This window comes from Grammomys surdaster, unplaced genomic scaffold (assembly GCF_004785775.1).
Source record: "Grammomys surdaster isolate TR1022 unplaced genomic scaffold, NIH_TR_1.0 523, whole genome shotgun sequence".
Classification (NCBI taxonomy): Eukaryota; Metazoa; Chordata; class Mammalia; order Rodentia; family Muridae; genus Grammomys; species Grammomys surdaster.
This window is the reverse complement of record NW_021604942.1, coordinates 159,979-172,696: the sequence shown is the minus strand read 5'-3', so window position 1 is coordinate 172,696 and position 12,718 is coordinate 159,979. Positions and strand designations below refer to the sequence as shown.

Here is a 12,718-nt window from a genome sequence, read left to right as displayed (position 1 = left end):
GCACTGTTAAATAAGTAAATAAATGTGTGCGTGTTACAGAGCACTGTAGATACTGTGAGTCTGTTAAGTAAACGTTGAATGAATATACACATATCTTAAGTGTGTATTCGTTCGTAACATGCTTAAAAGGAGAAGTTGCGGTTTCAGATGCAGGGGACTTAGCTTTTTACTCCATCTGTTTCATTTTATTCAAATTCTATATTTGATTTCTATATCCTAAAAATACAAAATTTTAGGTTATAAATTTAGATAGAAATTTTACTATTTCATTTTAATAGAAAACACTCTTTTATACCTAGTTTCTCTATCCCGTATCCTTGTATAATTTTTTTTAAATCATGTATAGTGAAACCCTCTCTCTTTACCTCTTAAAATGTATTATTAATAATCCTGTTATTAATGTTTATTGATTCCTTGCCATTCTTGAGATCACTATAAGTAAGTACAATGGTACTTTAGGAGCACATCCTGTTAAGTGAGCACTTAGTGTGTGCCACGCTTCAGGCCCTGGCTTTAGGTTCACCTCACTTAATGAGGTAGATGGTAGCATGCCCCTTGTGTTTGCTCAAACACCTCTTCTGTTGTGGAGTTTTCAAGTCCTGATCTTTCAGTACAGAACTAATACTTATATCCATTTCCTTTGAGGACCTTTACAAGGCATTATTTGGAAATAGAAAGTATTGTCTCTGTACTGTATGCCTTTTGTATCTTGTTAGCGCCATCATTCTGACCAGATAGGAAATGGCATGAGCATCTGCCAAATGTGAACTGACTTGATATTTTTGTACTTCAGATTCAGGGATCGGTTTACTTCATAAAAAGTCATTAGAAAAGGAAGAATTATGCCAAAGACTTAAAGAACAATTAGATGCTCTTGAAAAAGAAACTGCATCTAAGCTCTCAGAAATGGATTCATTTAACAATCAACTGAAGGTATTTATCTCCTATGATCTTATGCTTTATAGCTACGTCTTGCTAAAAAAGCTAATGATGTTAACATGTCTTACATTTTCATAATTGTTTATACCACTTCAATTTCTAGAAGCATAGTATTGTTTTTATATTCTCTGAAGTTTAATAGATATTGTGTCAGGAGATGAAATATTTTCCCAGAGTTTCCCGGGTTTGATGACTGTATGCTCTTTTTATTGGCCTCTGTGCATCTCAAAAACAGCTGCCGTTGCCTGCACTTCAGAAGTGATGTCAGCAACACTCGAAAGTAGCAAACAGACTGGCCATGGTGGTGCACACCTGTAAATCCCAGAAGTTGGGAGGCTGACACAAAAAGATCAGAATTCAAGGCCATCCCTCAGCAACCTAGAGAGTTTAAGACCACCCTGGGCCACTTGAGAGCCTGTTGCAAAGTGGGGAGGAGGGGTGAACATGGAAATTTCCAAATTGCTCTAATGGTAGATCTTCTAATACACTAAATTCTGGGTTTTTTTTGTCTCTTTGTTCCAATATAACTAACCTTTAAGAAATATTACAATGCTTAGTGAAATCTAAAGTGAATCTGAGACCATAAATTTCATCTGAAAAGTAAAGTTCATGATTCATTGATTTACTGTTTGCCACTGTGGCAGAGCAGATGCCCAAGTGTACTGCATGTTTTCTTAGGGGACAATGGTGATTGGATACTGAAGCCATATGAATGGAGATAATAAGATGTTAGTTGGATATTGAAGCTATGAATGGAGGTAATAGAAGCTAAAATCTAGTCTAATGGAACTTCATTCAATGTTGGGAGTGGTCTCAGTTCATCCTTTGCTAACTATTCCTAAAGTTATCAGAGCATACAGTTTTATATAGTCATTGTTTAAGAAAGCTATTTTTTTCATATGTTTCTTATCTTGCTGACTTACTAGAGTAACATTAGCAGCAAGAATAAACAGTATGATAAAGAAAAAACATCATGGTGGCTTCAGTCAAAGACAGAAAATCGAGGTGAATAACACTGATAATGTACACAAAGATATAGTCTTTAGAAAAATTAAAACATGAGCACTGGTCAACAAGCCAGTCCAGTTATCTTCCTTAAATTCTTTTGTAAATCTGTACATAGTTTAATTGGCCTTTTGTCTGCCTTATCTTACAGTGTGGGAATATGGATGACTCTGTTCTTCAGTGCCTTTTGTCTCTGCTAAGCTGTCTCAACAACCTCTTCCTCTTACTTAAGGTTATTTTCTAATATCTAACTTCCTTTTTTTAAGTTACTTTACTGTTTTCTTTTTTCAAACTGGACTATTCTTTGCCTTTTTCTGATTATCTTTGTTTGGAATAACGTATACAATAAAACCTTCTTTTCTTCCGTTTGCTCTAATATGCTTCTGCTGTCTAAATGCCTGTTTGAGTCCAATGCCAGAAATTAGGAAGGCTGTCCACAGGTCCTCCTTCATGAGGAATCCAGCTGGTTCCCTTACATTATCCCTGTGGATTGGGTTACCTAATGGGGTGATTCAGGTGAAAACTCAGGGACTCTGAAGAGTAAATCACCCATATCCCTTAAAGCCAGTACTTAAGTTTCTACTTCCTTCAATCTAGGGTAGGGTTATGTCGTGTGTACCAGACCGTGTCTTAATTTGAATGTAGGGAAAAGGTGTAAAGAATCAATAATACAAGGTATCATTACTTTCCAGGCCTTGTATTCTGACATACTTGCACTTGAGATAAAAATTACTATGTGTAAATCATATGTTTTGCTGTGTCCTTAAATACACAAACTATTCAAAATATTCAATGAAGTCCTCCTTTAATGTAGTTTAAAGACAGGTGATTTATATTAAACACTTGCCTACAACTGTTCAATGCTAAAATGTATGCAATAGGCATTTCCTTATATATCCCACAGTAATTACACCTCCACTCTTTCAAAAGATAAGACAGATTGCAAAAGGTAGTAGCAGCAGGGTCCCAAAAGTTAGAGCATGACTGATCAGGTTATCTGGTCTTAGAATTTTTCTACAGATCATATAGAGACTAAAGTGTGAGTTTCTTCTTTGTAAAATGTGTCCAGTGCAGATTTGTAGACTGTATTCAATCACAGAATAGTCTGATTCTTCCAGTTAGCATTGATTCTCTACAGGCCAGCAGACTACTCTGTCTTGCTTTACTTTCTTCCTTCTGCTTCCTGCCTTCTAGTTTTTCACTGCTTATTGATACTTTCATCAGAGGCAATTTAGGACACTAAAGGGGTGTGAAATCTATTAGTCAGTGGCCAGGAAACTTGACTGTGGTTACAGAAAGCCTGAAAAGAAGTCTTTATAGTCATTGCTGTTACCTGATACAGAGAGATCACTTAACACAGTGCTGAAAACTTCCATTGACTCCTGCAGCAGGGTCCTCTGAGGACTCCCCTGAAAGTACCATCTCAGTTGCAGGGTAAGCAGAGGCTGGGTGCAGCGGGTCAGCAGTGGGTGGGAATGAGGACTGTTAACTGCTTCTGAGGCACCCGGAAGAGAATAGAAGGCATGAGGCTGAGAGATGTTATCTGAGAGACCAGATAACCTGATCAGACAAAGAACACCAGAGGATGTGAGAGGAAGTATGGGGACTGGTTATACTAAGTATGATAATTATAGATCACAGGCCCTGCTTACATGTTCACCATGCAAAGGACCTATGTAAAACAGCCAGATGTGGCACACCCACTTGTAACCCTAGTTCTAGGGAGACTAGAAGGTAAGGGACCTTGTCTCAAAAAATAAAGTGGATGCCATATCAACCATACTCCAGGGCACAGGGCAGGCCCCATGCCTAGGAGTAGTCAGCCAACACAAACCAGACTCCATAGGGTTGTTTGTTTTGTTTTTAAAAGAGAAAGAGAATATGAACTTAGCTGGGTAGGGAGTTAGGGAAGGAGGATGAGTATGATCACAACACATTCAAATTCTCAAAGAAAAAAAACATTATTGAAAAATAAGGTGGAAGACATCTGATGTTGAACTCTGGTCTACACATACACATGTGAACACACACACACAAAAGAAGAAAAAAATGAAAGAAGGAAAGAAAAGAGAAAGAAAGGGAGGGAGGGAAGAAGGAAGGAAGGACAGAAAAAAGAAAGAAATCTGGAGCATAGATTAAGGAAGGAAGGAAGGCAGGGAGGAGGGAGGGAAGGGAGGGAGGGAGGGAGGGAGGGAAAGAAAAAGAGAAGAAAAGAGAAGAAAAGAAAAGAGAAAAAATCTGGAGCATAGATTAAAGAATTTCTTTTAAAAGAATATTTCCACAGGCTGGAGGAATGGATCAGTGGGAGTTCTAATCTAGTTGAGGTTCTTATGAAAAAGAATGTATGGGGGAATTAGGTTTCAGCAGAGAGTGGAGGAGGGAAGGGAGAGAGATACCAGCCTAAAGTAAATACCTTGCCTTGGTGGGTGGAGGTGAATGCATACAAGCATGAGAGAAGAAAACAATGTGTTGAGCAGTGTTAAATGTCTATTTTATTCCAGGTCATGAGTTTAAATTGAAGACTACATGCCTAATTATATGATTTTCCTTCACTAATTTACAGCTGCTTAGATACAAGCACAGACATGGCGAGTGAAATTAGTTCATGGCTTCATATAGGTTTGGGATTTTAGCAGACATTGGTTAAGATGGAAGGGAAGGGGAGTTAGAGATCTTAACATGAGAACGATGACAAAGATACACTCTGAAACAGTAACTGGATGTGAAAGGATCATAGAGGAAGAGGTGCTGATGAGAAAAGGGAATGCTAAAGCCAACGGAGTGGGAGTCTCAGTGAAGCTGAGAAACCCTTGAAATGGCAAAGGCTCAGAAGCCAAGAGCTTAATGTATGAAGAATAGGGTATTTTCCCAGTGGTTGTTCTATTTTTGATGTTAATAGAACTCAACGCATACTAGTAGGAGCATTCCATTAAGAAGCACTTAAAAGCTCTGACCTCAGATTAGGTTTTGATTGGATCATAAATATAGAGGTCAAACATGAATAAATGAGACTCAGTGACCGGGTGGTCAGTAGGTGATGATGAGATAGCATGCACACAGGCACAGACACGGGGTGTGTGGGGAGGTGTGCTTTGTGAACCTGTACGAAAGTATCTGTGCTATACAGATACTTTTGCTGTTCTTATCAAACGTTGCACAAAATCTCTAAAATATCTAGTGTGATTTAAAAAAAAAAAAAACAACCTACCACTATTGACCTTGAGTAGTAACTGAGGAAGTGCTTTTCCATAGAAGGAGAACAGAATCTGCCAATACCAGAACTGTTAGTGGTACCCTCCAGCTGGCAAGGGGTAATTTGTGTGTCAAGTATACATCTTCTCTCCAAGATGAGGTACAGTAGCAGGAAGTGTGGACCTGAAGAACTGCTTTGAGTCATGGGATAGAAACTTTGATTTCTGAAGCAAAGTATCTTACCCATGTTTATGTTGTAGACTTCTCTCTAAAACCTCATCTCCTATTTTCAGTGAGGGGCTAGCAGTATAACCCAGTGTTAGAGCACTTGCCTAGCATGCACTTAGCCCCAGGTCCAGTCCCCAGCACTACCATATATATTCAAATATAGAAGTTCAAGTATATGTGATTCCACGTTTATGAGTTAAATAAGATCTAGTGACAGATAAACCATTTTTAAGTTAAGATACCGAGTAATCTATAACTACAAGAACATCTTCAGTTTCTATTTTTGGAAATGTCATAAATAGAGTAATATTATGGTGATTTATTGCTTACATTTGATATTGATGGAAAAAGTGAAAATAAAAATCAATTTTGTTCCTAACCATGGACTTCTGAAGTCTCCTAAAAATAATTTTAAACCTTAGCCGTACATTGGCCCTTGGATTACAAACTGTTGCCTTAGAGTAAGGAAAGTGCTTTGATGTGCTCATTTTCTTTTTTTTTTTTTTTTTTAATTTTTTTTATTTATTTTATATGTAAGTACACTGTAGCTGTCTTCAGACACCCCACAAGAGGGCATCAGATATCATTGCAGATGGTTGTTAGCCACCATGTGGTTGCTGGGATTTGAACTCGTGACCTCTGGAAGTACAGTCAGTGCTCTTAACCACTGAGCCATCTCACCAGCCCTGATGTGCTCATTTTCTTGTCTGCTTTTTCTCTCAGTTGCAGAGACTGAGGTGGTTATGTACTATAGCAATTATGTGTCTGTCTCTTTTAACTTTGCTTTCTTACAGAGTTTGAGGCTGTGCTGCTAGTGTGAGTAGACTTAAAATTGTTGTAGTTTACTGGTGGATAGGTCCATCTGTCATGATGTCTCCTCTAGAGATGCTTCTTGCCTTAAGAACTAGCTTTTCTGCCTGTAATCCCAGCACTGGGAAACTAAGGCAGGAGGTCTGCAAGTTCTAGGCCACCCTGAGCGACACGTGACTTTGAGTCCAGTTTGGGCTACATAGTAAGAACCTGTCCAAAAAAACAAAAAACAAAAACAAAAAAAACCCAAATAAACAAAAAAGTGGAATTAGGAGACCTGAGGAGATAGCTCACTTGGCAAAGTGCTGGCTGTGTGAGTATGCAAGCGTGAAAACCTGAGTTTAATCCCAATTTATCTGTGGAGAAGTCTTCACATGGTGGTAGGCTTATAAGCCCAGTGTAAGAAGTAATAGATACAGCATGGGAGAGGAGGCAGAGGCAGTGTTATCCCCAGGGCTTTCTGGCTAGCCAGCCTATCCTAATTTTGGTGGGCCAGAGGTCCCAATGAGAGAGAGGTCCTGTCTCAAAAACAAGGCAGAGAGCCCTGAGGAAAGATACTCAATGTTGACTTCAGGCCTACGAGCATGTGTTCATATATATGCACATAAGCATGCACACAACACACACACACACACACACACACACCACACTTCTTTCCTGATGTATTAACCTAACTGTTCTGCCCTTCTTTTGGCCTGTTGGCATGGAAGCATAGAATATCTTTTTCTACCTTATTTATAATCTGTTGTATATTTCATTTATAGTTTATCTTTTAAGTAACATAGTTACAGTTTATAATTTCAATATTATATATAACTGGAGTAGTTAGTCTGTTTAATAAACTTACTGATAAATTTGGACTGTAAAATATTTTTTCTTGTTATTTATTTTGTCTCATCTGTTTTATGTTTCTTTTTTTACCTTGCTCTTTTTTAGTGCATTTGTTTGTTTGTTTGTTTGTTTACAGTTTCATGCACATATATAATATACCTTGAGCATAGTCCCTGTACCTCTCTGCCTGTCTATTTACAGTTTCATGCACATATATAATATACCTTGAGCATAGTCCCCAGCATTATCCTTATTGTACTTCCTAAAAAGTCTTTCTCCTCCTTGCATTTTTTAAAAGCCTACTTCATTTAATTATGATTCTGTCTGAGTGGGGAGTTATTTACTTAAGCTATGGCAATTTAACAGTGGTCACACACACACCCTCCCCCAGCAACTATTAACTGTCTGTCTGTACTTCCTTCGGGGAGGAATGGGAACTGAGTGTTGTTTTGCGTTAACTCAACCTCTTCCTTCTCTGTGACCTAGTTACACTTTCCTTAATCTTTCTGGTAATAGGTATCCTGGAGACTACAATTTGCATCCTTGATTTATTTAGTATAAATATTAATCTGCTGGCTTGTATGTCTGTATACCATGTGCATGCCCTGTGCCAACAGAGGCCAGAAGAGGATGTCAGAGCCTCTGAAAGTGGAGGTGCAGATGGCTGTGAGCTGCTGAGTGGGTGCTGGGAATCTTCTGGAACAGCAGCCTTAACTGCTGAGCCATCTCTCTAGCCCTTTTTCTTAGTTCATTGATTTCTAGTCTATATATTTTTTGTTGTTGTTAAATTTCAGCCAAACTTTTTATATGAAAAAAATTCACAGAAATAATTTGGATATTCATTTATGATTTGATAAACAAGGTCATCTTCTTTCCAGAAGTCATTTCCTTTTGCTTTTGACAAACAAAATGGAACAAATCACCTTAATTCAATGACTGAACGGCTGATTCAAAGCAGGAATGATATATTCAAATGATAGTTTGAATGAGAATGGCTCTCATAGGTTCCTATTTTTAAATGTTTGGTCATTGGTTAGTAGAACTGCCTGGAGGATCAGGAGGTGTGGCCATGTTGGAGGAGGTGTGTCTCTGGAAGTGGACTTTGAGGTTTAAAAAGCCTAGACCATTCATTCCCAGTAACTAGCTCTCCCCTCCTCTCCTCTTCCCTTCCCTCTCCTCTCTTCTCTCTTTCCTTCTCTCCCTTCTCCTCCTCTCTCCCCTCTCCCCTCCCCCCTTTCCTTCCCCTCCTCTCCCCTCTCCTCTCTTTTCTTTCTCCTCACACTTGTAGAACAGATAGATGTATATTCTCAGCTACTGCTCCAGAATATGTCCACTTTTCCTGATCCATATTCCATGCCACAATGGGAATCGAATGTAGCTCTCTGGAACCCAGAGCCCCTTACTTACTCCCTAATCTTGAAGGGGTCCATGATAGACAATCAAAATGTGCACTCCTAGGGGAATTCTGTAGTGTGAGGTGTTTGGTGGTTTTTTGGGTTTTTTTTTTGGTTTTTTTTTTTTTTGGCTGCACCACTTTGAGCTCCCACAAGTCCTAGGTATGCACCTACCCGGGAGGTGGATCCGCAAATGAAAAAACACATCTTAAAATGCCTTTTGGCTAACTCAATGACTGGGCACTCCTAAACCTTCCCTTGCTACCCCAGGCCCAAAAACTCACATGGCTGGTTGGCTTTATCTCCTGCCATTACTGCGTGCTCTTCTTGAGTCCTTCTGATTCTCCCTTCATCCTACCTGGGCAGTTCTCAGTGTCCCGCCCCATGCTCAAACCACTGGCCACTGGTATCTTTATTGATAGATCAAAACCCAATTGGGGACAAGGACCTTCAGCCTCTGGACATGCAGATTCAAAGCATTAGCTCTAAAGTCCAACACAATTCCAGCTTGTTTACCCCAGCCCTTCCCAGAGGTGGATGCCCTGCTCAGCTCCTCAGCCACTGCTTTCTCTCAGCTTCTCAGACAGGTCCGATGCCTGGAAGGAGGAAGCACTGGGTGTTGGGTACCTTTCTCTGGTCTCCTCTCTCCAGGCTCTCACCGTCCCTGGTGCCTTGACAGTGTCCCGGTACCTACAAATGAGTATCTTTATATCTTACTCACCTTCCTAGTTCTTGGCAGAGATTGAAACTATAAGAATTACTCAGCCTTTGCTGGGAGAGGTCCCAGTTATTAGACTTTCTGTCCTAAGTCAGTCATTGGAAGAAGGCCCATTTCAAGGACTCAAGGCTTAAAATGAAACCTCCTTGAAAAGGTACTACAGCTCAATCTTAAACAATTTAAGTTGGAGGCTAATGTTACACAGGTTAAGATCATACATTAATCTGGTTGTTCTTTATACTCCCTCAAAATGTAGAATTCTCCTTAGTCCTGGCTTCTACCACTAATAGCTAATATTTATTGAGAATCTAAGTATGAAGCACTATAAGCACTTTACCTAGATTAATTCATTTTATCTGAACAGTTCTGTGAGACACATTCAGATTGGGAAACTAAAACTTTCATGAGATAATGCAAGTAAAATTGACAGAACCTAACTCAAACTTTTGTGGACTTCTCCTAGAGACATGCTTCTTAATATTAAATCAACCTACATCTCCATATAACCACCATACTCTTTGGGTTTTCGGTAGAATTTAGAGACAAAAATAACAAATAAAAATCATGGAAGCTCAGAGCTGTGTGAGACTTAACCTGAACATAGCATTTGTGTAAGTCCCAGACACTTGGACAGTCTCAGTCACCACACAACCCTTAGGCCAGGTACATGGCTCAGTCAGTTTACCTCCGGCTTAGCTTGGTTCTAGAAATATACAGGTTTTCCTGGTTTGGATTTGGAGTTTTGTCACTAGAAGGTGGGGGGACACCATACATTAAAAAAAAAAAAAACAACTAAAATATATTCAAATATTGTCTAGCTTTCTCATTTACCATTAAATTTCTTTTGATTATTTTGAGTTTTCCCCTCCTTCTTTCTTTTCTTTTTCTGTTTTTGGTTTGTTAGTCGGTTTGTTGTTAGTTTTTTCTTTCCTTCAGCATCTTTTTCTTTCTTTCTTTTTTCCTACTCTTGTTAAGTATTCTGTAGATTCAAAATAGTGGCTATTGAAAGATAGCCAGGATAAGTGAGTGGGAGGCTAGCTTCTGGGAAAGGCTGTTCCTACCACACTGAGCGATGGAATTGGAGACCGGGTTCCTGGGTCCTCATTGCTACCTTCTTCTCTAGTCTGTATTTTATGTTGACCTCATTCCTGTCAGTCCTGTCCTCACTGGGTAGTAAGGGAGTCAGATTAAGTTTATCTCAGTGTAATGAGCCCGACAGGTTTCTCTTTACAATACCTAATCAAGGTGTCTGTATCCTGGAAACAAATTCTGACCCAGCTTGGATCACATTTATGTCCTTTGGAGCAGTCCTTCTGAGCAGGGAAGTGAAGCGCTGTGATCTTTTAGACCAAGTGTAGTGATTGCTTCTGAATGGAAATGCAAGCAACACTAAGACCTTCCAAAACCACATGTCAAAAGTCATTCTGTATTCTTGTGATCCTAGCACTGAGAAGGTGGGGACAGACCCCCGAGGCTTGTCAGCCAGCCAGCCCAAGGGACTAGGCAAGTTTCAGCCAATGAGAGGTTCTGTCTCAAAAAGCAAAGAGTTTGTTACCTGAGAAATAACACCCAAGTTTGACCTTGACTTCTGGCCTATACCACACATACACACACAAACCTACACATACACACTTCACGAAATTTTTCTTTAAATGTTATTACGAGCAAATTTTCCATATTTTAATGAATTGTATTTTCTATCGAAAGTAATACTTCAAACAATTGGTCTATTAAATATTTAATGTTCTTTATACATGAACTAATGTGGAAATAGATATTTGTCTTAGTAGATGCATGAAGTACTTACTGTATTTAAAACTTCTATATCAGGTTTTTTTTAAACCTTTAAGTCTCTTTTAAATTTAATTATACTTGTCTTAGTAATTTGTTTTTTAATGCAAATGCTATATTATTAAATATGATTAAAATATTTAAGTATTGACTTACTTCTATTTTATCCTTAGGAACTCAGAGAAAGCTATAATACACAGCAGTTAGCCCTTGAACAACTTCATAAAATCAAACGTGACAAATTGAAGGAAATGGAAAGAAAAAGATTAGAGCAAATTCAAAAAAAGAAACTAGAAGATGAGGCTGCAAGGTAATTAATATAATCTTGCACTATACTCCTATTAAACGAATGTGTTGTGAATGTATTGTAGTGTATTATGGTTGAAATTCTGCTGAGCAGTTGTGGTGCACACCTTTAATCCCAGCACTCAGGGGTGGAGGCAGGTAGATCTCTGTGAGTTCCAGCACAGCCTGGTCTACTGAGTGAGTTCCAGGACAGCCAGGGCTACACAGAAAAACCCTGTCACAAACAAAACAAAATTCTAGCTTTTGTTGCACATTGCCTTTGTTTATGAAAAGTTAAAGGGAATAAAATTATTATTTTTAAATACTACTCAGATTCCAATTTTATAAATTCAGTTCTCCTTTTAGGCATTAATTTTTCAGTTACCAATTATATGGCCTACTAGTGAAAGATAAGGACACGGGAGTCAGGCCAGGGCTAGGATTCTTGTCTTCCCTTGCTATCTGACCCTAGCAAACAGAGCATTTATCTTTCTAAAGCTTGGTTTCTCTATTTTAAAAACAGAGAATACTGTTACCTCATAGATAATTGTAGGCTTTAAATAAATAATGTAGCTGGAATTACGTATATCTTGAACATTGCACATAATAAGCCCTCATTAGTTCTCTGTCTCTCTAGTAAATCTGTCTGTTCCCTGGAAGATCACTTTAAAAAAAATGAACTAATTTCTTGGTGCCACTAGACATATTGATCCTCTCCATTTAAAGCAGAGAGATAGGCGAGGACATCTGAAGCACAGACCTTTCCTTAGCAGCTGTATGGGGCTTGTGTGGGGTTTTTGTCTTTTGTCAGTAAAATCCTTTGTTTTTCCACTGCCAGAAATTAGTATAATTGGTAAACAAATATTAGTGAGCCTTTAGTAAGAGGCAGATGAGTAACATCTGTGGAAGAGCTAACTCTGGAGAGATAAGCACAGTCCCACCTAGTGAGCCTCTGTCCTTAGTGGCCTAAAATGACCATTGCCAACACATGTGGAGTGGCAGCTTTGCATGTGATATGGATCTACTCTGGATTCTTCCTCCTCCTGGGTTCCTCATTTATGTAGTCATGGGTTCAGACAGTTAAAGAGCTTTACTGTCATTCCAGGCACCCTCTATCCATGGCCTAGCCAGAGATACTAGTATAATACAGAAGGGAGGGGCTAGTCAGTAAAAGGCTTGCCTTGCAAGTGTGAGGACCTAAGTTTGATCCCCATAATCCAGGTAAAAATGTGGTGGCACATAGTTCCAACTCACTGGCCAGCCAGTCTAGCCTAATTGGTGAATTCCAAGCCAATGAAAGACACTGGCTAAAGGAGGCGGACAGGGTTTTTAAGGATGACACCTAAAGTTGAAAACACCTAAAGGATGCACACATGCATGCATGATCACCTGTACACATAGATACATTAGCATATGTATGGCCATGAGAGCACACACACATACAGGCATGAACACAACACACACACACACACAGAGAAAGAGAGAGAGAGAGAGAGAGAGAGAGAGAGAGAGAGAGAGAGAGAGA

General features: G+C 39.1%; 1 protein-coding gene across 4 annotated transcripts in view; it reads left to right on the top strand.

Moving 5' to 3' along the window:
* Positions 1-12,718, top strand: part of Itsn2 (intersectin 2) — a 109,020-nt gene that overhangs the window by 38,325 nt on the left and 57,977 nt on the right. For all 4 annotated transcript variants that reach the window (XM_028781729.1, XM_028781730.1, XM_028781728.1 and 1 more), the window contains exons 16-17: positions 794-933; positions 11,082-11,218. In XM_028781729.1, the coding sequence (XP_028637562.1) occupies positions 794-933; positions 11,082-11,218 (277 nt within the window). The remainder of the gene's footprint in view (positions 1-793; positions 934-11,081; positions 11,219-12,718) is intronic.